The sequence below is a fragment of the Podarcis tiliguerta genome, assembly GCF_965153285.1.
Source record: "Podarcis tiliguerta genome assembly, chromosome: 11".
In the NCBI taxonomy this organism is placed as follows: Eukaryota; Metazoa; Chordata; class Lepidosauria; order Squamata; family Lacertidae; genus Podarcis; species Podarcis tiliguerta.
The window spans coordinates 13,394,206-13,419,618 of NC_139544.1; the positions used below are offsets into that span (position 1 = coordinate 13,394,206).

The 25,413-nt window shown below is 42.2% G+C and overlaps 1 protein-coding gene across 3 annotated transcripts in view; it reads right to left on the reverse strand.

Moving 5' to 3' along the window:
- Positions 1-3,072: 3,072 nt before the first annotated feature.
- SPTLC1 (serine palmitoyltransferase long chain base subunit 1) overlaps positions 3,073-25,413 on the reverse strand; it is a 36,092-nt gene continuing 13,751 nt past the window's right edge. For 2 of the 3 annotated variants that reach the window (XR_014503074.1, XM_083404117.1), the window contains exons 6-15: positions 20,937-25,050; positions 16,142-16,271; positions 15,370-15,459; positions 14,214-14,321; positions 12,895-12,990; positions 10,985-11,081; positions 9,746-9,800; positions 6,423-6,540; positions 5,312-5,385; positions 3,073-4,513 (exon numbers count right to left, since the gene is read on the reverse strand). Coding sequence is in view for 2 of the 3 variants with exons in the window: in XM_083404117.1 (XP_083260243.1) it covers positions 4,420-4,513; positions 5,312-5,385; positions 6,423-6,540; positions 9,746-9,800; positions 10,985-11,081; positions 12,895-12,990; positions 14,214-14,321; positions 15,370-15,459; positions 16,142-16,271; positions 20,937-21,031 (957 nt within the window). In the remaining variant the exon portion in view is untranslated. The remainder of the gene's footprint in view (positions 4,514-5,311; positions 5,386-6,422; positions 6,541-9,745; positions 9,801-10,984; positions 11,082-12,894; positions 12,991-14,213; positions 14,322-15,369; positions 15,460-16,141; positions 16,272-20,936; positions 25,051-25,413) is intronic. The other variant, XM_083404116.1, reaches the window with a different exon arrangement.

The following is a 25,413-nucleotide window of genomic DNA, read 5'->3' on the forward strand; positions in this document are numbered from 1 at the left end:
GTAGCAGCTTCAGAGATCGGCAAACGCCAACACCCCACAGCCCCTTTTGAAGTAATAAAGACCAGATGGGGTGACAAAAAGACAAGACGAAGACAGCCCTCCATTCTTTGCCGCGACCAGGATCACATTTCTAAAGTGCAGAGGAAGTCAAAGCTGTTCCCGCATACCAGCACTCTGAACTCAGTATTCTTGTTGTGTTTTACAGTTCCCAACCTCCAAATAAGCTTCAACTGAGAAGGATCCACTTTACTGTTTGAAATCACATTGTTGTTTTCTAAATGTTGCCCTTGATTTAATTTTCAGGCATTGAGGTGGCAAGGAAAAGGAAGCAACTGTACACCAACAGGGAATCTCATTTACTTGTGTAAGGGCTGTTCTGGCACCAGCCAGTTTCAATAAAACATCACTTTTTTAGACATTTATTCTCTCGTCTAGCTGCTGCTACAAAACTATTAAGGACCAGTATGACAAACCTAGACAGCATCTTAAAAAGCAGAGACACCACCTTGCCGACAAAGGTCTGTATAAAGCTATGGTTTTCCCAGTAGTGATGTATGGAAGTGAGAGATGGACCATAAAGAAGGCTGATCACCAAAGAATTGATGCTTTTGAATTATGGTGCTGGAGGAGACTCTTGAGAGTCCCATGGACTGCAAGAAGATCAAACCTATCCATTCTGAAGGAAGTCAGCCCTGAGTGTTCACTGGAAGGACAGATCCTGAAGCTGAGGCGCCAATACTTTGGCCACCTCATGAGAAGAGAAGACTCCCTGGAAAAGACCCTGATGTTGGGAAAGATTGAGGGGATGACAGAGGGCGAGATGGTTGGACAGTGTTCTCGAAGCTACCAACATGAGTTTGACCCAAGTGAGGGAGGCAGTGGAATACAGGAGTGCCTGGCATGCTCTGGTCCATGGGGTCACAAAGAGTTGGACACAACTAAATGACTTAACAACATCATCATATCTGTGGACAGATTGACCAAGGGATATCTGACCATGATTTCTTTGAAAATACTTCTAGTCAGGAGCAGGGTGCGAGTGTATCTTTCACTCTCTTCTCTTAACATCATTTGTGAGAAGGCAACTATGGGTTAGCACACATCCTTAACATTGGTTTTAACAAGCGCGCACACACACCTTTTGGAGTTCATACACAACACAAACAGTAGACCCTATAATTTTCTCCATCATAGGAGAGCAATGTCAAAAAGAAATCTAATTGGGTTTTTCACATTGTTTTCAGAGAAAACCTCAGCATCTCATGAGGGGTTTGCCACTGAGAAAATAGTAAAGGAATCTAAGCTTCCCTTCAACATAGCCAGTCTACTCAGTGTTGATTTTTTCCTCAATGTGTACCCGCAGGGATTTTGGGGTACACTCTCCCACCAAGAATGTACAGCATGCTTTAGGATAGGGGTACCCCCAAATGTTGCTGAACTCACACCAGCCCCAGACAGCATGGCCAACGGCCAGAGATTATGGGAGTTGTAGTTTGGCAAACATATTTAGAACCACAGCTTCTTCTGTTCTTTATCTGACAAAGACACTTTAGCATTGTCACGGACATTAATAATCTAGTATACTTTTGAAATATCAATTTGCCAAGTTAGGTAATGTAATCCCGCATTACAAACCTAGAGGCGCAATCAGATGTGGGAACTATTGCGTTAGTTTTCCTGGCTATAAGGCTATCGTTTCTGTCTTGTTTTCTAATGTACACTGCGTGTTGTGATATGGAACTGGTGCTTTTTGACTGATATACTGGCACGCCTCTCTGCTTCCTTCTGCTAAAGTAGTACACTATTTTGCTCATTTTGTTCAGTAAACATTTACCAAGAAAAAACAACTGGTCTTTAGCACAAATTAAAAATGGTAACATACCTTGAATGCAGGATCAGGGCTTTCTCTTCCACTTGTGCTTCATGCAGTCTGCACTTCGTCATTTGGTTTAAAGCAGCACCTATGAGTTTGGCTATATTCTCACACACATCTCCTTTCTTTATCAATCCCAGCTCCACTCCCACAAAATCATGAAAATCGTAAACAGTTGCAAAACTGGGATGAGGGATATTGCTGATATTGTTTAGGTAAGCTTTTAATGTTTAATAGACTACTGTATTTTAATATTTTGTTGGAAGCCACCCAGAGTGGCTGGGGAAACCCAGCCAGATGGGCGGGGTATAAATAATAATTAATTTAATAATAATAATAATAATTACAGGAACTAGCCAATAGGTGTCACAGACAGATGCCATTTGGCCACACTAGACACTTGTACAACTTGGTCTCTTGCTGCAGCTTACTGCAGGATATTAATATATCCTGCATCCAGGAAAAGAAAGGCGCTTTCAGACTGCCTCACCATCAGGAAAGCAGAATGCTTCAGCTTTACATTAAAAAAATCACAACACAGAAAGTGATAGGACTGTTTTCATCTAGTATTTATCTGGAAATCCATACCATTATTTTTATTTCTGCCATTTATACACTCTCCAACTGACCATGTCCTCTGGCTGCTTCAGATATCTTTTAAAAAAACAACCCACATTAATACAATAAAAAAATCAATACTAAAACACAGAGCAGCATAAAACCAAAGGCATGAAAACGATTGTGGAAAAGCAGGACACCCTGTTTTAAATGAGAAGTCCCAACCCTTTTCTGATCTCATTTGAAAGAGAACTTGGGAGTTTACAGTCCAGAAAATATTTTCAGTTTACAATTAGCATAACTGTCGGCAGCTGATAAAGTTACACTGGACTACACCACGTTTGGCCACAATCCTGAAACCGCATTTTGAAGAAAACCAGAAACTCATCAACGTAGCAAATTAAGTGGCTTGGGTACGGAAGGCAGCACAGCCTGAAGCATGATGGAAAAATTTATACCTTAAAGTACTGAGAGAGAAGCCTGATACCCACCTCAAGTTACCATGAAGCACTTTAAGCCGATTTAGCCCTACAGAGTTCATGGACTGTAGCTCAAATCCAATTACATCCCCCTTAATGAGACTGTAGCTGATAGAGAAGATGGTGCAGTCGGAATATGAAGAAAGAAGGACAAAAACAGGATCAAATATATGCTTTTATTTTTTAAAAAAATTATGTGTCAAATACAGCGCTGGAATATGTAGCAGCAACCAAAAAAGGCACAGGAGTGTAGAACAACCCAGACATAACAGAAAGTCTTTAGAAAATAGTATTCACCAGAAATCTGGAACACTTATCATGGCAAATTCATTGAAGGGCGAAAGAGGTCCTTCTGACTCTAGGTGGCATACCGAAACTTCTACGGTATCAATGACAGTCCCTTTTCTGCACATCTTTAGCAGAGACCCAAGTGGTGGTCTCAAGCAAGTAATTGAGAGAAAGAGAAAGAGAGAGAGAGAGAGAGAAAAATTGGAACTTCTTGATTACAGTAGGGATATGTGCCCATGCAACTAAATGTTAAGTATTTCTAATTTATTCATGGTTTTTAAAGGTATTCATGAGTAAGCATGGACAATAAACATCATGAGTGAATTAGTTTCCCCATTAATTTATGCACCCACCAGATTATGGTAAGAGATCGATATTTGTTTTGTTTGCTTGGCTTAAGAAATTCTACCAGCATTTCATCTGTGTGTGCATACAGATTGTACTGTACAATGCTGAACTCAATCCAATGGAGACTGAGACTGAAATTTAACTGAGAGCTCCAATGTGTGCACAGCACTGGCGATCACTGGTATAAAAGTTAAATGCGTGGTAAAATCACAGGAAAGGTCAGCCTGTATAGAATAAAGGAACTGGCATGAGATAAGACATTTAATGGAAACCGGACAAATAGTTAGAAAAACAGCTCCTTCTGGGAATTTCAAAAACCAAAAGATCTTTAAAAAAAAGTGTACAAAATTCCCACATACCCAGTGTAATAAAAGCTACTTAAGTACTTTATTCAAAAGCATAATTCCATAATACCGTTTAACTATCTGGTCTGACAGTAATAGGAACCTGTTTGGGGGAATGTTATTTAAAATAATACATCTTAAGAGAGGTTAAATGAAGAATATTGTGTAAGTTTTTTCACCCTTTTCATGTTCGTTAGCGTTAAACACAAAACTCTCAAAAATAGCTTGGCTTGTTTTACACATTTAGAGAGCTAGGGAAAGGAATAAGGCCCTTTAAGAACAGAGGTGAAACTCATGTAAAATGCCAGTGATAACAATGATCTCCAATCAAAACAGTACTTATACAGTGCGCAGAGTTTCACATTCCCATATTTGTGCTGGAATGACTCAGTGGAAGGTGAGCTTTCCACTCCATCAGAAGAGAAAGTCAATGAGCTTGAACCTTGGGAGCACAAGCCAATCCGCCATACAGTAGGAAAACCGTTATTCCCAGTGCTGGGTGAAGAACGAAGACTCAAGTATGCAGGCCTCAATTCAGCACTGACTCTGCAGCTTCCCTGATAAGCGAGGCAGCTTTGTCCAATTCCGGTTCTGTCTGTTCTACCGTCACTACGACTCGGATGCTGTCAGGGGCAAAAACAGGGTAGTGGGTCAAAGTTGTTGTCTTTTCGTTACACGGCAAAATGCGTGCAAACTTACAGCACAAACCAGACTCTTTAAGCTCCGGAACGCTGTTGCCAGGCAGAGAAGACATTACTGGCTTAGACAGATCAGTGGCCTGACTTAGTAAATAAGATAGCTGCATATGTACTCAGCCTCCTAATACTTTCCTTTGCCCATCAATATTTTTTGCTTCACATAAACGTAGTCATAGCTTTCCCTGTCAATTCAATAATATGGACTATGAAGTCTAGCTGTGGTGACTGGTATAGTTCAGCAGCTATAAAAGGTACAGTGAGATGATGATGATGTTAATAATAATAAATAATAAATTAATAATAATAATAATAATAATAATAATAATAATAATAATAATAATAATAATTTATTACTTATATCCCACCCATCTGGCTGGGCCTCGAGTCATTCTGTTGTTTCTAGTGACAACAGAATGTAAGCGACCTTATTCTCCTCCCCATGCCTGATCTCAAGTAACCTTCAGACAGCATTTTATTAGCTATTCTTAAAAAAAACCTCACACATATTCCTGCCCTGACCCCTATTTAGGTATAGATGAGCAAGCCGTTTAGGACAGTCTGCCTGTTCAATAGACGAGCCCATGACTTATAAAACAACAGCGACCTTGAAAATCCACGAGGTTCCAACACAAGCTACGGCATGCTTCTCAACCCACCCATTCTGCCTGCCGTCAGAAGAACACAGTTTTGTTTTAATAGCAAGGTGAGCAAGTATTTACGAACCTGGGTGGTGGGAGAAATTTCTCTTCTTTCTCCAAATAGCGAGCCTGGGTTAATGCAATACCTCTGTTCATACACTGAGGAGAGAAACAGGAACATCAGGTGCCATGCTCATGTGTTATCGGACTGTTAAGTAACATGTGATACCCTGCCACAAGGAGCTAAATACATTTTTAGTCCTGGTTTGTAATACTGTTCTCTCTCTTCTAGCCATCACCACGACTGCTCCTTGCTCTACAGGGGCAGTTTAATTGGCCCACAAGCCACCCCCAAACCGAGCTGCCCGCTCGGCGAGTCCCCATGCGCTGCGCTAAACTGGTGCAGCATGGCGACTCGCTATCCCGGTGCTGGAAATCGCGTCTGCACATGTCTAGATGCCAGAAATTGTGTCTGCTCCCCCATCCCAGAACCCGGCAAGCCTTAAAAGTAGGAGAGCAAAGATAGATGGCATGTAGCAGCACCCGTAAAAGTGATGAATGAAGAAATGAGGGAGACGGGGAGTGGAGATTCACTCTGGATAATGCCATTATCCAAGAGGCTGGGTTCTACAGACTCTCTCTGTAAATACTGAATAAAAAGCAGACGGTAAGAGACATTTCCTTATCTTCGTATGTTCCTGGGCAACCGACTGGGAGTCGCCTGTCATTGTGGGATCACACGGCTCAAGAGCCAGGGAATTTAGAGACATTCGTCCAATGCTATCTTGCCCTCAACACCCATCTCCCATAGCGGGTACAATGCTGCCTTTCATATGCCTTATTTCAAAAAGGGACTAATCCCAGATGATTGCTGTAGCAATCTTAGGGTTGCCATATTTCAAAGTGTGAAAATCCTTTTCGGCCAAAGTTGTTGAACTCTCCTTTTCTCTGGTATGGGCTGCCATACACCCGGATTTTCCCAGACGTTAAAGCGATCTCCGCCCGGACACAGTTTCCAACGGCCGAATCCCAGCTACGCCCAGGAAATTCCAGGGGTATGGCAACCCTACTTTTCAAATGTAACCTTGCAACCCAGCACATGGAGGAATTCTAGAAGGAAGTGCAACAGAGACTTCAATACAGAACACCGTTCTTCTCATTGTTAGGCTTTGAGGACTGTAAAAAAGGACTCTTACATAATCAACAATTTCCTTCAGTAGCCTTGCATCACTCTCTCGAGATCCAGTGCTTTCTTCTAAGCGGAGGTGTAATGCTGGAGAAATGGATTGCCCCACTACACGTAGACCAGGAATCCTAAAAAAAAATAGGTCAACATATCGAAAACGCTGATATGGTCAGCAATCAAATGAAAGAAAAACTGGCAACGTAAATTAGCAGTCGCTTTGTGACAATAGTGAACTCAATGGAATGCATTCTCTGCTTTCCTGTAGGATTGCATGACTGAAACAGCCAACCACATGGTCAAGTCAGGAAGGCTGCCCCATCCAATGGAACTCCTTCCTTCCTGCCATCTATTCCTACACTGTAATGGTTCTAGGGGTTGCTCGTGCGTAAGCTTGTCCCAACGTCTGGCTGGGTTGCCTGAGTGAACCTTTCCTGTCCGGGCAGCCACTCGCCCGTGACCGTCTCAATCGCTGGCAGAATCCATCAGTGGGCATTTCTTAAACTTCTTCCAGCAAAGACGCCCAGTCTCCGCCTATTCTCCCTGCGCTGAAGCCTTCTGCGCAAGGAGGGTGTGGGCAGCGGAGGACCCCTTCTCTCCCCACTGGTCCCCGGCAAGGAGTCATGGGATCGCCTCGCCGATTCCCCCATCCCCCCCCCCATTCTCCACTGGAGCTACGCTGATTCTCTCCCCCAGAAGATGGGCTGCCCCTCCCACTCCCGGGACGCTCTCTGGGATCCCTTCGGAGCTTGCTCTCTCCCTCGGACACTGATGGCAGTTCCCTGACATCCACCAACCCATGATGGATCACAAGAAGAGCAGAAGCAAACACCATGCATTATAGCAGATTGCCTAAGCAGCAGGTGGCCTATCTGCAGACTACAGGCAAACTTCCCATCTCCCAAACCTTCAATTACTTTTCTTGGCCTCTGGATGTGATAGGTCCAGTATCCAAATAAAATAATTTGAGAAATGGAACTACTTTCCTACATGGACAGAATTAAATGTTTAACCACAGCAAGAACAGCTTTTCAGCACTGGATCAGCCAATTTCTACAGTATCGTCTAGTTCTGCATAACCTGGAGTGTGGATGACAAAACATCTGGAAATGGCCATGTCAATTCTACCATTTTCTTTCAGCAACTTCCCATCCCACAGCTACGTGTGTACTTGTTTTAGATGCTAAACAGCTAGACTCTAGCGTGCCAAAGAGTGTCTAGGAGGAACAAAGCAGAGACAACACTGGCTTGATCAAATCTAGAAACAGAGATGACACATTCGACTTGGGGAGGCAGTTTCAACTCCTGTAAGAGTGCCAGTAGAATCTGCCTAAACTGCACTTCTAAATTAAGAGGTGAGGCACTTCCCTGAACTGTGGAAGAATATATTTTCCTCCAACTAGGTCAGCATAAAAGCCGTGCCAGCCACGAGTTTTTCACTGGGCAAGTGGACAATGCTGTCAATAGGACAAAGATATGCAAAAACAAATTAAGAGTTTTGCTCAATTTAATTTAGAATTTAACGTCTAGAAACATCTCAATTTTCAATTATTCCACATTAAAATTGCTGGAAAGCATCTTGTTAAGAGCCTGAAATCTAATGGAAGGCTATTTACTGGAAGGAAATCAATAACACGAGAGAGAGAGAAGCAGTGTCTGGAGATTAATATCATAAAGCAAGCAATCATCTAGTCACAAGCAAAATCATGAATGCAACTCTAACATACAGTTTACAAAGCAGATTTTTATGGAACCACGTGAGAGGCTTGCATGCTGAAGACTTACAAAATAACTTTAGATCATTTATGAAGAACTTAAAAAGCTCAGGTCCCAATACCAATGTTTCACGTCAAATTCTAACAGACAGTTTAAGTTATAAAATGGACCATTAGCACGTTTCAGAAATGAAGGCAACTAACTGCTACAAAAGGAAAAGGTGGTTTAATAAGAGAAACCGCCTTTGAATGCCAGCCAATTTAAAGCTTTGACATTTGCAGATTTCTCCCCAACCGCACTTTGTCATCAATGTCCTGTACATTTCTAGAGGCTGTTTTAGAAGTCCCAAGTCGATATCCAAGTTCCTTTTGCCACTTACTTAAAATAAACCAACATCTGACTCAAGTACGCATCAAGCTAGAGAAGAACAATAAGCAAAGTGTCAGACAAAGCTCTTCCAGACAAAAGGTCACTTAATGTTTGTGTTAAGAGAAGAGAGTCTGGCTTGGCTGGTATGGCAACCCTATTCTAAAGGATATTTTACATAGGCAGAGGATGGGGAATTTGGCACAAGGAAATGTATGCCTAATGAAAACTTGTGCTACAGAAGATGTGGTAAATGTATGAGGTGATAACTTATATGGAAAAGCTAAGGATAGTACGTAAGATGCACCTGACTACAGAAAAGAGAATTGCAACGTCGCCTTCAAAAAAGGGAACAGATATCGTGAAACTGCCTAGGGCCAAGGCTCTTTCGTGATTTGAAAGATGTGCTAAACCCTGATGTGTTGAAGACGTTCAGCACATCAGTGAATTCAGAGAGACTCATCTAAACTTGGATATATTAATTCACAACCTCTTGCGCTAACTAAAGTGAAATGCGCAGAAATTAATTTTGCACAAGAGGCTCAAACCTGAAGCATCCAAAATCTTGATGCTAGTCTTTGCAAATATCTCTGCATTAATACTTGGGAGAGCTCCAAAGTGAGCCCAGAGCAAAGTCTTGGAAACAGGGTCTCCCACAAGTATCTATTTTCTGCAATGCTGCTGGCCAGCTACATCTTAATTATGACCATATTTACAGACACGGACTACATCTTTGGTATCAATCAAAGACTGTATTCCCTGCTAATAATCCAATGTGCAAGTAAAATAGCTAGGAGTGCCTAGGAACAAAGGCTATTTTACACATGACATGTTTATTTACCCCAGCTATAAAATTTCATATAGCGCTATTGGAGGGAGTATGATCTTTTAAACGCATGTCTGATATTGAAATGCCACAGAGAAGAATTTTAAACTGAAGATAAATTACGGCTAAACTGCCCATATTGTATTTCAAGAAATTGTTCCCTGCTTTAACTGTAACTGCAGTCAAACGCAGAAGCCGGATTTTCTAAAGTAGCTCAAACTTCAACAGAGATGGGGGGGGGGAACCCCACTAGGAGGGACAATCTTACACAATCCTCTATATGCCTATTCAGAAGCAAGCCCTATTCCACTCACTAGGGATTACTCCTGGATAATATGGTATAAGATGTTTGGAAAGCTATGGCTTTTTTAGGAGGCATTTTCCGTTCAACGTGGAGTTCAAAGTAAGAAGGCAAAGCATTCACTTACCCTTGTAAAGCCTGGTGTATTCGCTTGCATTTTTGTCGTAAAATCTGAAAAATGCCTAGACAAAACAGTTTTAAGTTGGGGTATCTAAAACTGAGCAGGATAAATATAAACAGCTTTTTAAGTCTTGTGCTGGAGTTGCCACTTCTCCAAATCTGTGCTTCTACCACTCAAGAGGTTACAGGGAATTATACATAGAAAATAAATGCTTAGCGACACAAACATGGGGCTCCCATGCTACCTTAGACCACGGGGAACAGACAACAGGCACCGTAGAACAGAAGAAGACCACATGGTCAACAGTGGGGCATTTTTGCCTCTTTTAAGTCAAGCTCATGAATGAATGAACTTCTCTCAAAGGCAGAGCTGGAGACCTGATAGAGAGCAAAAAGGCTTTCTCTTATCTCAGCTTCTGGGTAAACAGAAGTGAAGGATGGTGGCAAAATAGTTCAGGCCTCTAAAGGAGAAATTCTCTTTCCTGGAGGGAGAACAACATAAGCCACTGGAGGAGGCAAGGCTGAGAGGTGCTCGAACCCCTTGCCACCTAATTATTTCTGCTGTCATTTTTCCTACACCTTGTCCAACTGTAATCCAGTACAACTGGAATTGTGCACAATGTAATAGATATGGCCATTCTGAGATTTACATGATGCCATTATGCCACTAGCTGTTTTCAATTCCCTTCGCAAGGATTTCCAACGCTGAATTTGACTTTTTCTGGCACATTCCGAGTGACTTCTCGACTAGAGAGAAGACTCTCTTTGCTGGTAGCCATTGCTATTGCCATTTATTTCTCTTCTATTTTTATATGTGTATCTCTCTATTCAAAAAAATAAAAACTCATGGCATCAACAGAAGAGAAAGAGGAAACACCACGATCACGGATCTGAAGGATCTCCCTCATCCTTTGCTTACATCACTTTTAATGGAACAAATCACTTATATCATTTGCGGCCCATTCAACGAGCCTGGCGAGATTTCTTGGGATTTCACCACTCTCAAAAAACTACAAACTTTCCTACTGCACTATGTACTAGGTGATATAGCACAACTATTCTCCAGATAACCTAGGCATCATTCAAAAGGAAGAAGGGCTGAGTCAACTATCAAGCATACCAAAATGTGAACTGCAATTCCTACAGTGAACCTATGAGCAATCTCTCATAAGAACAGGAGGTCAAACCCATCCCACAAGTCTGGCAGTTTATGCTAAACAGTTTTCTGCTTTTTAAAAAAAGATACCTGGGTTTTCTTCCATGATATTGAGGCCCTCAATGGCGGCAGCAGCTAGGAGAGGAGGCAGAGAGGCTGAAAAGCAGTACCCCTGACCAGATAATCTCTGGAAAGAAAAAGCAGCATGGAGTGACCACACTTTATATAGATAATTCATTGGTAAACAAGTTGGAATTTATCTGGATGCTTAGTTTGCCCTTGTTCCAAAGACCTAATCTGAAATTATTTCCAACAATGACATGTGGGCAACACAGCACAGTGGACCAACATCCATCTCACCAAGTTATCATTCTTAAGTTTGAAAGCAGTAACAGTAGTACTGTGAGCAGACAGCCTGGATTCTACTGTCACTATCAACATGCAAGACTTCAATTCGGGAAGGTGCTCTTAGCCACCTGCTGCCTTGATGACTCTGTGATCAAGAGGCCATCAGTTCAGAAGTGGAGCAAGTTAACTGGCTCTCAGAATCAGAAGTATCTTTATTTGCATCAACCACTAAGCATAGCAATAAAATAAACTGTACTGAAGATAAGAGGTAAAAACTTAACTATACAAAATACATTTTTGAGGTTTACATCAATAATCAAAGAATAGATCTTAATCTTATTGCTCCCACTAAAAACATTGCAGTTTTTGCTGTCACCTGATCCTCTTGATCTGCTAGAGGAAAGGACACAGTAGCAATGGTTGAGCGACCCAACATGGACAATAATAGAGGGGTAATAACCTCACTCCTCAAATTTTTATATAATGAGTGCAAGACAGAAGCACATGAGCCACTGACTCAATACTGCCCTCTCCACAAGGACATAATTGTTTCCCCAGCAGGATTTTTCAAAATTGACCCTCAAGTACAGCCGAAGGCAGTAGATTCAATCTTGCAAAAGTGAAAGCTCGTCTGTATTTTGGAATTTTGGGTGCCAAAGTGACTAGGTGGAAAACAATCATACTGTGGGTGAAATTTCCTTGTAGCCAAATTATTCTGTCGCTTGATATCATATAGGTAAAGGTAAAGGGACCCCTGACCATTAGGTCCAGTCGTGGACGACTCTGGCGTTGTGATGCTCATCTCACTTTACTGGCTGAGGAAGCCGGCATACAGCTTTATGTATATTGCGCACCAATTCAGCTACATCCAGTGAAACCTTTGCCCCATTCCGCAGCAATAGCTGCTGACGCTCATTGTTTGCTGCAGCTCCCTTGGATGGTCATAATAAATAACAAGATGAAAGATGAAAAAATCTTTTAGTAATTCCAGTGGCACCTTAAAAATCAACTAAATATAAGCTTTCAAGGTATGAGCTTTCGTGTATAATACACACTTTGTCACGATACTCTGAAGGTCACTTCAACCTTATAACTGTTGATGACTGTTATGGCAGTTGGTTCCACAGGGAAGGGCAAGGGATTTTTAAAGGGATAGATGACCAAAACTAGCTTTAGTGTATATAATGGGACATGAATCCAGTATCTCTATTCAGACCAGGTCTCTCCATAGTTTTAGTTTGGTAATGAGTTGTAATTCAGCAACTTCTCTTTCAAGTGTATTTCTAAAATTCTTTTCCAATAAGACAGCTACTTTAAGATCTTGTATACAATGTCCTGGTTTCTCTGTTTTATGATTCCTGATGTCAAATTTATGCCCATTTAGCCTTTGGCATAAAGTTTGTCCTGTTTGTCCAATATAGAGAGCTGAAGGGCAGTGTTGGCATTTGATAGCATATATAATATTGGAAGATGAACAAGATGGTGTTATTCCCAACTGACAGCATGAAGAGGAGATGCTCCCACCAGCCTACCAACATCTGCCAGACTGGCCAAGTGTGACTCCACTCTGTCCAATACCTGCCTTGGTCACAGTATTCTACTGGAACTCCAAAACATACAACATATCATGCATTTCTGGTTTTTGCACCTACCTGGTGATCAATAACAAAGGATCGCCCGCAGCAAAACCCTCCAATAGAAGCCAGGGAGTTTTCCATGTTTGCACTTATAAGATCAATGTCATCCATCTGTTGCACAAACAGGGCAACACCAGAGTTAGATAAAAATAGCATGTTTGGTAACCAGCCATATAGCTGCAGAAAGGTTAGATTGGCTTTCTGAATTATTTAACCCTCCCAAACGTGGCCATAATTAATAAAGACACAAACTCTTTAAATTCATCTAGAGAACAACGGACAGCAAAATACAGGAGAAATTATTAACTCAATGCAAATTTCTGGTGCCAGTGGGTATCCTACAAAGTACAGTGGTATCTTGGTTCTTGAACTTAATCCGTTTCAGGAGTCCGTGGAAGCTGTGTCAGACGTTCGGCTTCTGAAAACGTTCACAAACCAAAACACTTACTTCCGTGTTTGCGGTGTTTGAGAGCCAATTTGTTCGGCAACTAAGCTGTTCGGGAACTAAGGTACCACTGTATCCACAATTTAAGTTTTCCTGGTTTTATCCACTGACATCTAAAAGAGCAAAGTGGATCTGAAGCAGCTCTCAACTTAACTCTGGAATACATTCAGTTAACACATTTGACCCAAGTGTCAATATTAATGTAAATTTCTACATGCATTTTCCATAATGATCACAATGACACAACTCATCTGGAATAAAAATGCTCAACGGATCAAAAGATGAACAGGGAGCAGGATTTTTTTCCCTTCCAAGATTAGCTCCTTGCATCTTTCCAAGTTCTACTTTATGAGCTCTTTACCTCTTTGTGGATAAACAGTTCCTGAACATGTAGAAGACACTACAAGTAGCACCCTGAATCCTAGCCAGTAATTTGTAAAATGTTCTGAAGGATTTATATAAAGTTATGTGTTAATGCATCATGCAGGTATACTGATGCATACTTTGTGTTAAGTATGTTCTTTCATATCAGAAAATTCACCCCATTGTCCGTTCCCAAAGGAGATTCTTGACAAATTCAGAAAAGGCAAAGCAGTAGCCAAAAAAACCTGCAAACTGGGTAAGTCACAGTAGGTTGTTTTAAAAGGACAATGGTTTTGATAACTTGAAGATGCTTTACGTATTTGTTGCTAGTAATAATCCCGCCTATATTTAAATTTTCTTTGCAAAGCTAATACTTAAGGGATTATGCAAGAGACAAGATTGCCATGCACAGAATTTGCATATAATGGCTGCTAAGCCACTGCTATAAACATGACGAACATATCAAAAGTTGTTTCTTCCTTTTGGCACAAAAAAGCATTGTCATCAGAGAAAAGCATGCACTTACATTTATTCCAAAATGTTCTGTAACTCCTCGTCCATGTTCTCCCAGCACTCCAAAGGAAAGACTTTCTTCCAAAAATAACCTCACTTTGTATTTGTATTTCAGTTTCACCTACATATTTATTCAATTGCAAGTGACACAAGACAGCACAAGATTATCGAGTGCTCAGGACAAGAAACCAGATTCATGCACAAGTTGTCAAGTGTTCCATCAGACTGTTGTTCAGTCAACTTCATTCTAAAACTGCAAACCTCCATGTACTTTAATTCCTTGACATTGTTGTAAGATATGGAACATATTTAGCCTGATTATGCACAGAATATAATTTTCTGTGCACTGGTGCCTCACTGAGTAGCTGGACTTTTGGGAATCGAGGGTGTGTGTACGGTGAAATATCGAAATACAGAACTGGTACCCTTAAAACTTTGGGAGTAGGAACAGTCTTCCTTGAAGGAACAAATAGAGAGCCTTCTTACTGAGAAATTGCCCAAATGCATTGTAACAAAACTTCCCCCAGTTATAGCACCACTAATGAAAGTTATCAATGCACAACTAGGCAAAACACAGCAGCACCAATATAACACGCCTCATTCCCAGTGTGAGAATATTGTCTCCTGCCTCGAAATTGCTGCATCCCATTCTTCTGACCCCTGCACCAGCCAAGTGTCCTCATATATAAGGGGTGAAGCCCTCAATCCCTATCTAAGGTAAAGGTAAAGGACCCCTGGGCAGTTAAGTCCAGTCAAAGGCAACTATGGGGTTGCGGCACTCATCTCGCTTTCAGGCCGAGAGAGCCAGCGTTTGTCCGCAGGCGGCTTTCTGGGTCATGTGGCCAGCATGACTAAACCGCTTCTGGCTCAACGGAACACCGTGATGGAAACCAGAGCGCATGGAAACGTTGTTTGCCTTCCCGCCACAGCGGTACCTATTTATCTACTTGCACTGGCATGCTTTCGAACTGCTAGGTATGCAGGAGCTGGGACAGAGCAACAGGAGCTCACCCTATTGTGCAGATTCAAATCACCAACCTTTCAATTGGCTCAGTGGTTTAGGTCAAACAAACACATCACTAAACAGTCTAGTATTTTTCTGTTTGTTCTTCACATAGCACATAATGACTGGTAGAGAAAATACTTATCAACAAAAACTACCTACTCACCAATTCCGGAAGAGGACAAATATCTCCAGCGTTAACATACAAACCCTCAACCACGATAAAGCGCCGGGTTACACGAGCTTTACGAGGGTTCTGCAGAGAAACAAAAGTTTTGTATAGACGCTTCTTAGCAGATGCTTGTTATGAGATAATCTCACTTTGGTTACTATTAAAATTCCATCAAAAGTTGACAGAATGTATAGAAGAAAAGCTTGAGCTTATGCCAGCAGAAATCAATGGCCTTAAACACATTTTTAACAATATGATACTTTGCGATTAAGCATTCTTTATAGCCAGTAAGCTCTGCAGCCAGGATAAAGGCTTAATGCTATTAACTCTGAGCCTTTAACACAAATGTTGATGTATAAAGAAATGTGCATGGCTCTGTTTTGATACTACTTTAATACAAAAATGGTGCTTACAGTGTGGTTGTGAAACAAAATGGAACTCTTGAGTATTTTTTTACACTGCACTGATATTGCGGTGGTGTGTGTTCTGGTTATTTTGAGTTGTTGTTTTTTAAAAAAAGAAAAAGTGGGTGAACTGCATATCTTACGGTTCCATCTATAGATTTTTCAAAAGTTAAGTGAAAGTTGCAGACACCAAGCACGGCTATCTGAATAAATGAAACACAGCTGCCAAACCTACTTCAAAAGATACACAACACTTCATTTTCAGAATGGACTAGAAGATAAATAATGAGCAATGAAGGCATAAAATATGTTAGCTTAAAAAAACACCCTACAACACATCAATGACTTCAAAAATACCGTACCTTCTGATCTTCAATCTCCTGCTCTTTGAGTAGATGCTCAAGGTCAGCCATATCATTATGTTTAAAAAACTTAATGTTGCTTCTGGATGCCTGTAAGCCTTTCTGGATAGCAAAGCAGGCTGCTTCATCACTGTAAATACACAGAATTGTGTCAGTTCACTCTTAGCATGAGCTGCCTTTTTGAAATCTGATTTCTCTCCATAATGTACTTTTCATGAACACAATATGCTTTTTTGACCATATGAGCAGCCTCAACCACCTCCAGCTACAGAAGTGGACAGCAAGACTGCATTCGATTAGCAATATCGTCACATGACGGGGATCTTGCATTCTTCTCTCTCTGAAATGGCCACAAGGAGATGACATGCTTTTGCTTTTATTTCCAATAGCAGTTTAACTGTGTTATTTTTATCTGTGGTTTATTGAAACAAGCCAGCTTCATGAACAATGTTTCCCTCTTTGCCTGTTTTAGCAAACCATAGTTAACATTCATGACAGCTTCCCTAGGTTTCGCTACAACACGAAAATGTGAAGCTTCCAATCTTCTTCACTGGTGACAGAAAGGAAAATGAATGCGACTGAGGCTCATTCACATAATGATAAAACCATAATTTGTTATGTTTGAATGCAGCCAGTGTATGAGAGCTGCCCAATCAATAGCCAACAATTTTGTTTTTCCTGTGTTCACAAGGAACTGTTACTAACATCATTTTGTTTATTAAAATGTTTCTATTGCTCTGTATGAATCAAAAAGATCCCTAAGGTGTAAAAATACACACACACACACACACACACACACACACACACAAACACAGAGAGTACTTTTTTCTGGGGGGACGAATACTCCTAAACATTTTGTGAATCTTTGTACTTTTGTCCATTTACTGTATTTATTTTCCCCGATCTGAACTTTAAAATGGTGATTTTCTTGAGTCAAAATGAGAGTATATAGAAATCTTTTAAAGGATAGTTTCAGAAGGTGGCATCACTCCTCCAACCCATCACCTTTGGCATACAGGATGTCACACTGATTCATCTTGTTTCTCAACATGAACATGAAACAGCTAGATCATCCCGGTATTTGGGCTAGAGATCATCTATATGCAGATCAAAACTGGCTTTCATTTCCATCTTTTGATGCAATGGAAGTTCTAAACTGGTGAGTTCCGGAGTAGATTAAGGTGAACAAACCGAAGCTTAATCTAGACAAGGCCGAGGTGCTGCTAGATGGACGTTCTGGCAGCCTGGAAGAGGTTTGGGAGAGACCTTCCTCTTAAAAAAAGAAATCTGGTTGGCAGCTTGGCAGTGCTCTTAGGTAAAGCCTTGCTTAAGGATGTTCAGATAGCAGAAGTGGTTACGGCTGCCTTTTGCCAGATCTGGCTAGTGGAGCTGCTGTGCCCTTATCTCAGAAACCAGACTCAGACATATCCTAGTCACTTCTAGCCGATCATTGTAACACTTTGTTAGGGCTGCCTTTGATGGCAGAGCAAAAACTTCAAATAGACCACAATCCCTCTGGCCCAGCGCTGACAGGAGATAGCAGTTTGCAGCATAAAACTGCAATACTGCATCATCTGAACTGTCTACCTATTTGTTTCTATACTCAATTCAAACTCCAGTTAATAGAGTCTGTAAGTCTATAGTCACCACCTCAAATTGAGCCCAGCAACAAACTGGTACCTGTTGAAGATGGAACAGTATCAGGGTTTTATGGTTTGTTTTTTTCTGTCATTTTTATTCGTTTTGGATAGGATTCCGTGGTTTTGAACTTTAGAGCCCTATATGGCCTGGGAACAGAGCACCAACTATCTCCACCCATATGAATCTGCCTAACCCCAGAGATTAGCTCCATGGGTTTGAAATGTGGACAGAAAATTTTCTGAGCTGATGGCAAGATAACCACATCCTTCCAAAAGGCTCAAACTGAGCTTGTCTTCTGAAGAGCAGCTAAGACATTAGGGCTGGGGCAGGGGGACCACAGACATCTTTAGGCATTCCTCCTTTAATTAGTTATTTGACTATACTGCTCATAATCTCTTAATTGTAATTTTAAACATAAAGGCTATTTTAATGTTCTTTCATTCATTGTTTTACATTTTTTAAAAAAGTTTGCTTGCCACCTTTAATAATTTTCTTAAAGTATATTAATAAGGGGAAAACTGCCAGGGCTAGGTAATTCCTAGCCATTGAACTCACTCAGTTCATAGGTTACGTGGGGGAGAAATGGAAAGGGGGGGGGGGAATCAGACTACGTATGCTACAGACACATTTATCTGGGAATGTCTCATTGAGTCCAATGAGATTTACACACGCACACACACAATTTCAGTTAGTATCAACTAACACATAACAAGCACAAGCTCAGTAAGAGTGCTCTAGAGGAGATTTTTGTCTGACATTAAGTAAATTCATTCCAACCACTCATCAAGTGCATTTCTTTGCTTGGCTGTAACCTATGGGGGATACTGACAAAACGTTTCAACAGCTGCTAGCAATTTTTAAAGAGTTTATTCTGAAGCAGCAATTGATCGTTAAAACCAAGTAGTCATTTTGAAAGCATTTCATAAGCGATTAAAACTACCCCTTAATAGGCATTTAAAATGGTATCAAGATACAGCTTTGAAAATGACAAGATCATATAAGCGATCCTACACTGGTGCTGAAAAATTGTGCATAACCACTTTCCTAACAATCACATCCAGCCCTTCTTCAAGAAGAAGGCCTATTAAAGCGCTTTTATAACTGTCCCAGTTAATCTCATTTTTAAACAATTGAGATTGATAGCTCATAATGCATGTTCACTAAAACAGACCACAGAACCCACTAAGAGCTGGTAACCAGAAGCAACAGCTTGTAGGTTGTCCCTTTGAGAGAAATATCTATGGTTAACTTGGGTGTACACAGATGTTGCCAGCAGTGGCTGGCAACTATTCGTGGATTGCAACAGCTGGGGAAAGTGTCACTACAACAGGGGAGATTGCCCCTATCAGGTATATGAGATGCCCCCATCTACAGCCCAGCTCATAGGCTTCTTTCTACATGCAGTTTTGCATCTGTAAGCCACTGGTAGAGACTGTACGAGGAAGGCACACAATGCTTATGTTCACTGGCCACCTTACTGTACTCTAGCCCAGTTTGGAAATCTCTTCCCCAAAGGCTCAACCAAACCTCAAACATGCACAACTGTTCTAAGAGTGCCAAGACAAATTTGTCGGAAAAGGGTTTGAGTTGAAGTGGTTCAAGCAGGAAGAATAAGTTCTGTTTTAGTTTAAACCGATTCTATCTGGTTTATCTCCTGCTTTGACTACTGCAATGTGCTTTACATGGGGCTACCTTTGAAAGTGACATGGAAACTACAACTAATCCAGAATGAGGCAGCTAGACTAGTGACTGGGAGCAGCCGCCGAGACCATACAACACCAGTCCTGAAAGACCTACATTGGCTCCCAGTACATTTCTGAGCACAATTCAAAGTGTTGGTACTGACCATTAAAGCCCTAAATGGCCTCATCCAGTAGACCTGAAGGAGCGTCTCCACCCCCATCATTCAGCCTGGACACTGAGGTCCAGCTTTGAGGGCCTTCTGGAGGTTCCCTCATTGCGACAAGTGAGGTTGCAGGGAGCAGGCAGAGGGCCTTCTTGGTGGTGCCACCTGCCCCGTGGAATGTCCTCCCATCAGATGTCAAGGAAATAAACAACTATCTGACTTTTAGAAAACATCTGAAGGCAAGCCTGTATCAGGAAATTTTTGATGTCTAATGTTTTACCATTTTTAATGGCCACCCAGAATAGCTGGGGGAACCCAGCCAGATAGGCGGGTATAAATAATAAAATTATTGTTTTATGATGAAGATGTAGTAGTAGTAGTGGTGGGGTTCACTATCACACACAGGATTCTGATTTGATTTGAAGGAAGAAAATTAGGTGAACAAGGCAAGTCATAGGATAAAAATAACCACATCTGCATTGGCACTCCCCCCACCTCCAAGTGCTGCAGTTCCAGGAATTGCTAACAACTGCAATGTTCCTTGCTCATGAACAAACAGTCCAGGATGGTAGGGATTCCTCTTTTGACAGAGAGAATGTAAACTGGCTCTAAGATTATTACCTTTTGTGGAATATGGTACAGTGGTACCCCGCAAGACAAATGCCTCGCAAGACGGAAAACCCGCTAGACGAAAGGGTTTTCCGTTTTTCGATGCGCTTCGCAGGACGAATTTCCCTATGGGCTTGCTTCGCAAGACGAAAATGTCGCAAGACGAAAAATGTCCCCACCCTTTTTCTAAGCTGCTAAACCGCTAATAGCCTTTTAGCAGCTAATCCGCTAATCCCTTAAGCCTTTAATAGCCGCTAATAGCCGCTAAACCGCTAATAGCGCTAATCCGCTAAGCGGGTTGCTTCACAAGAAGAAAAAACCGCTAGACGAAGAGACTCGCAGAACAAATTAATTTCGTCTTGCGAGGCACCACTGTACCTAGATTTTGCTATGAAGAACCTCAACCGTACAGAGAGGAGCAGAAATAATACAGAGGTTCTGAAGGAGCCTCTTCAGAAAGTCCCATGTACCTCTACTTACGTGTCCCTCTGGATACGGAATCTGGCCACGGCAAACCCAGAAGTGTATACTTCCGGGTTTCGCCCCGCATGCATGCGCACAAACGCTCTGCGTGCCTTGTGCATGCACAGAAGCGCGTCTCTATTTACATAATTTTTGGGGTGCAAACGGACCCCCGGAACAAATTAAGTTTGTATCCAGAGGGTCCACTGTAATATAGAAAAAGTGAAGATTACGTACACAAAAACGATGTCTCCTCGTTTTGAATAGGCAGGAATAGCACTGGCAATTGTAGCAAATCCATAGGAATATATGATTGCTTCCTCGGTCCTCATAAATTTGGCAAGTCGTTCCTCCAGTTCCAGATGTACATCTGTTTGAGAAGGGTAGTTTATGTTTTAGAAAAGTCGCACAAAGATGCAAAGTCATTAACAGCATGAAAATCTATTCAACTCTGCCCAGGTTATTTTCTACACACACACACACACACACACACACACACACACAGAACAAGTACAGGCTGACAATCCTGTCATTCTAACCAGGTGCAAAGTAACTCATCTGAGTGTTTGACTGCATTACCTTAAAAGGGCACTTATGTTTTGTGAGTAAAAGTAAGCAAGCCACACTCAAGATACCTGTCAGAAATATTCCAGAAACGAATACCAAAACGTGTCTGTTGTTGGGAAACTAGAAACAGAGGGAATCAACACTGCCAAGTTTCAGAGGCTTGTTTAGAAAGCTAAGGGGTAATTATCTTAGCTCTATATTAACATAGTGCATTCCAAGTGGAATTCCCCAAGCAGTTTTCAGGCTCGATAAACCAACAAAGCAATCAGTGGAGTTAAATCTCTTCTCCTGACACTTATTCCTATCTTGCATTTTTCCACTTTTTTTTTTTTTTGCCTTCTCTCATCCCCTACCTTCCTACTCCTCCCCAACTCATTTTCTGAACATCCCTCATTTCGAGTGAAACTTTCGCATCTATCACTTACTGAGCCCTATTTTACAGATTCGTCCATTATTATTTAAAAAATGTTTTTACTGAATATTTCCTGCGGTTACCAAAGTACATACATCACCTCTATTTTCAGATTCTAAAGTTTTTTTTCTGCAGATCAGTGAGACTTCAATATTGCATATTGCATACAAGGGTGGGGGAGAAGAGAGTTGGGGGGGGGAGAAGGGAGGTAGTAAACTTTCATTGTTTTACACGGTATATGTGCAAGGTTTTTGTGTCACCGCCACGTGGGTAGGTTCTCTTTCTATTCCTTTATCAGTTTTCTTTGGCACTGAGAGCGGTTGGGGGCCCAAGGCCTGGATGGTCACTTACAGTTGACTGCAGTGAGTTTTGTTTGCCCCGTGTGTGTGGCGTTGTTGGGTCAAGCTAACCATCGATTCATATGCTGCCAGTGGGTTCACCTTTATTACACACACAACCCAGCAAGATCCACCCATTTAAGAAGAATTAACCGTTGTCCCCAAATATAATTTCAACCATGGTGAAAAACGTGAATTAAGATCCATCTCATTTTGGGGGTGGGTGCTGGAGGGGCTCAATCCAGCGTAGCAGGAGTGACTGTAGTGTACACAAATGAGTGCCATAGAGCCCAATAGTTCCACTTTATCCCACCCATCTTCCATCAAATATGGAAAAGGATAGCAAGCTCATTGTTTTGTTTACATATATACAGCTTATATAAGGACACGGGTGGCGCTGTGGGTTAAACCACAGAGCCTAGGGCTTGACAATCAGAAGGTCGGCAGTTTGAATCCCCGTGACGGGTTGAGCTCCTGTTGCTCGGTCCCTGCCCCTGCCAACCTAGCAGTTCGAAAACACGTCAAAGTGCAAGTAGATAAATAGGTACCGCTCCAGTGGGAAGGTAAACGGTGTTTCCATGCGCTGCTCTGGTTCGCCAGAAGCAGCTTAGTCATGCTGGCCACAGGACCCGGAAGCTGTACACCAGCTCCCTCGGCCAATAAAGCGAGATGAGCGCCGCAACCCCAGAGTCGTCCGCGATTGGACCTAATGGTCATGGGTCCCTTTACCTTTATACCGCTTATATGGTAAAATGGCTTCTAAGTGGTTTTAGGCAGCACAAGCGAGCACTGCAAGGAATGGGGTATCTATTCCTCCAAGCACAAGTGGTGGGGAAGAGAGTTTTACTGAGCCTCATGAGAGTCCTCCAGGAGTGGCCACTGTGTCTGTGTCAGGGACAGGGCAGAGGAGAAATGGTGGAGTCCGCCTCCCCACCCTGCCCCTTCCAGGGAAGAGGAAGAAGAAGACAGTATAGATTTACAACAGGGGTTTGAGGAAGGTCACAGCTCAGAGGCAGATGAGGGGAAAAGTTGGGAAATCATGGGAGAGTCGGAACAACACCCGGCTGACAGGTTGTCATTAGAAAGCATTCCAGACACTCCATCTCCCAGAACCCGGCGAGCCTTAAAAGTGGGAGAGCAAAGAGCTCAAAGACAGAGGGCATGTAGCAGCACCCGTAGAGATGATGAGAACAACGAATGAGGAAGTGGGAAGAGATTTGGGGGATGGGGGGGTGGAGATTCACTCAGGACAACGCCATTATCCAAGAGGCTGGGGTCTACAGCCTCTCTCTGTAAAGATTGAAATAAAAAAGGAAAGCAAGAAACTTTTCCTTGTCTTTATACTTTCCTGGGCAACCAGCCGGGAGCCGGTGACAGCATCCTGAGAGTCTGATAGGATGAAACCTATTAGTTCAGACCATCTCTTTTCAATATAAAGAAAGTTGCCAGGATTGGAGATACTGGGGAACTGGTAACAGGCCAGATTAATGAACCTTATCTCCCTTTTTTTTCAGCTCAAAATCTCTCATTATCACATCGGGAGGGGGGCAGTTTGGACCCAATTTAGTGACCAACATTCCTAAGAGAATCTGCTGTTAAAATCCAAGGAAAAGGGGCAGGGCCTAAACCTTTCTCTTCTCGTATTCCTATGCACCCTTGGTATTAAGCAGGAGCATGAGAAGATGACACATACACTGGAAAGAACAGCCAAACCTTCAGAGTAAGAAGTCTTTCACCATACTGAAAACCACATGGCTTTAAAATTAAGAAGTCGGGATATCTAGATGGGAATCTAGTCAAAACATCATCAGTTATGGTCATGGATAGTGTTTCGCCACAATCTTTCAGTAACAAGGAAGGTAAGAGAGAATTCTAGCACCACCACTGAAATGATTAAAAGGAGAAGGGAGCGTGGAAGACATTGTTCTCATATGGTAAACTATCAAATCACAGTGCCCAAAATGCCAACGATAAGATGAACACTTTGCCTTGTGAAACCTGAACAGTCCCAAGTGACTTCCTGGAAGCCATTCCCAATCCTCTAGGTAAAAACACCAGCAAGTTAAGCAACTCCCACCAGAAAGTCAGACTATACGTGAGATAAAGGAAAACGTTTAGGCTCACTGCATTGCTGTCTCTATAGCGCTCTGCAGAGACAGGAGAGGAATGTGAAACACCCTCACACTGTGATTAAATGCAGACCAAGAGCTTCACAGCAGGATTTGTATTACAAAAACCCTCCGCTTGAGGTTTGAATCCAAACCTCTTGATTACCACACAGATATAGTATGTTGGCAATATCTACATTACTGTGTTCGCAAGCGGTCAAGATGTTTCAGCCAGAAATCAGACTGCCCCCTCGTGGCCTCTTTGGAAAGCTCAGTATTTAGTCTTTGCTTCAGCTCTGCCAATTATCCCTGTGTGACATTTTAATAACAGCGAAAAGAAGCTGTGAATGCATGCGGGTGTATCCCAAGAAGCATTCTTGAAACAAGCTGAAGGCATCATCCAGCAATGTATTCTGCTCAAACAAGATAGATTCTGTAACCGATACACACTGGAGAATCTAACGAAGCTTCTGTAAATAATCGGCTGTAACGGTTTCATGACCCTGAAAAAAGCTGCAACTTCTATTGCAAGCAGAGATTGTGTGAAGGCTGCTGCTGTGGAAAAAAAAAATCAGGAACTGATCTGGAAAGTTTAAGGGAAGCACAGGGAAAAGATGGAAGTTAGGATGCTGTTGCAACTGTCCTGCCCAGATGGATCTGCTTTCAGGTCCAGTTGATGTGGCCAGAGGCAGTCTGAGACTGGCCAGAGGCAAGTCATAGGAATTCTTTTTAAAAATTATGCCAAGGCAATAGCTGAATAACGAAAAGCTTCACAGTTCCTGTTTCTTGCTACTGGCATTACAGAATATTCAAAGACTAGGATTGCCAGTGGAAATCTGAGCAGCCCCTCAGACCAATGGGGTCCTGGGTGTCAATCTTTCGGGGAGAACATGTGGCTCATCCATTATAAGTACATTTATGCCCAACTAACTCAGGGGTGGCGGGTGGTGCTGTGGGTTAAAGCCTCAGTGCCTAGGGCTTGCTGATCAAAAGGTTGGCGGTTCGAATCCCCGCGGCGGGGTGCGCTCCCGTTGTTCGGTCCCAGCGCCTGCCAACCTAGCAGTTCAAAAGCACCCCTGGGTGCAAGTAGATAAATAGGGACCGCTTACTAGCGGGAAGGTAAACGGCGTTTCCGTGTGCGGCTCTGGCTCGCCAGAGCAGCGATGTCACGCTGGCCACGTGACCCGGAAGTGTCTTCGGACAGCGCTGGCCCCCGGCCTCTTGAGTGAGATGGGCGCACAACCCTAGAGTCTGTCAAGACTGGCCCGTACGGGCAGGGGTACCTTTAC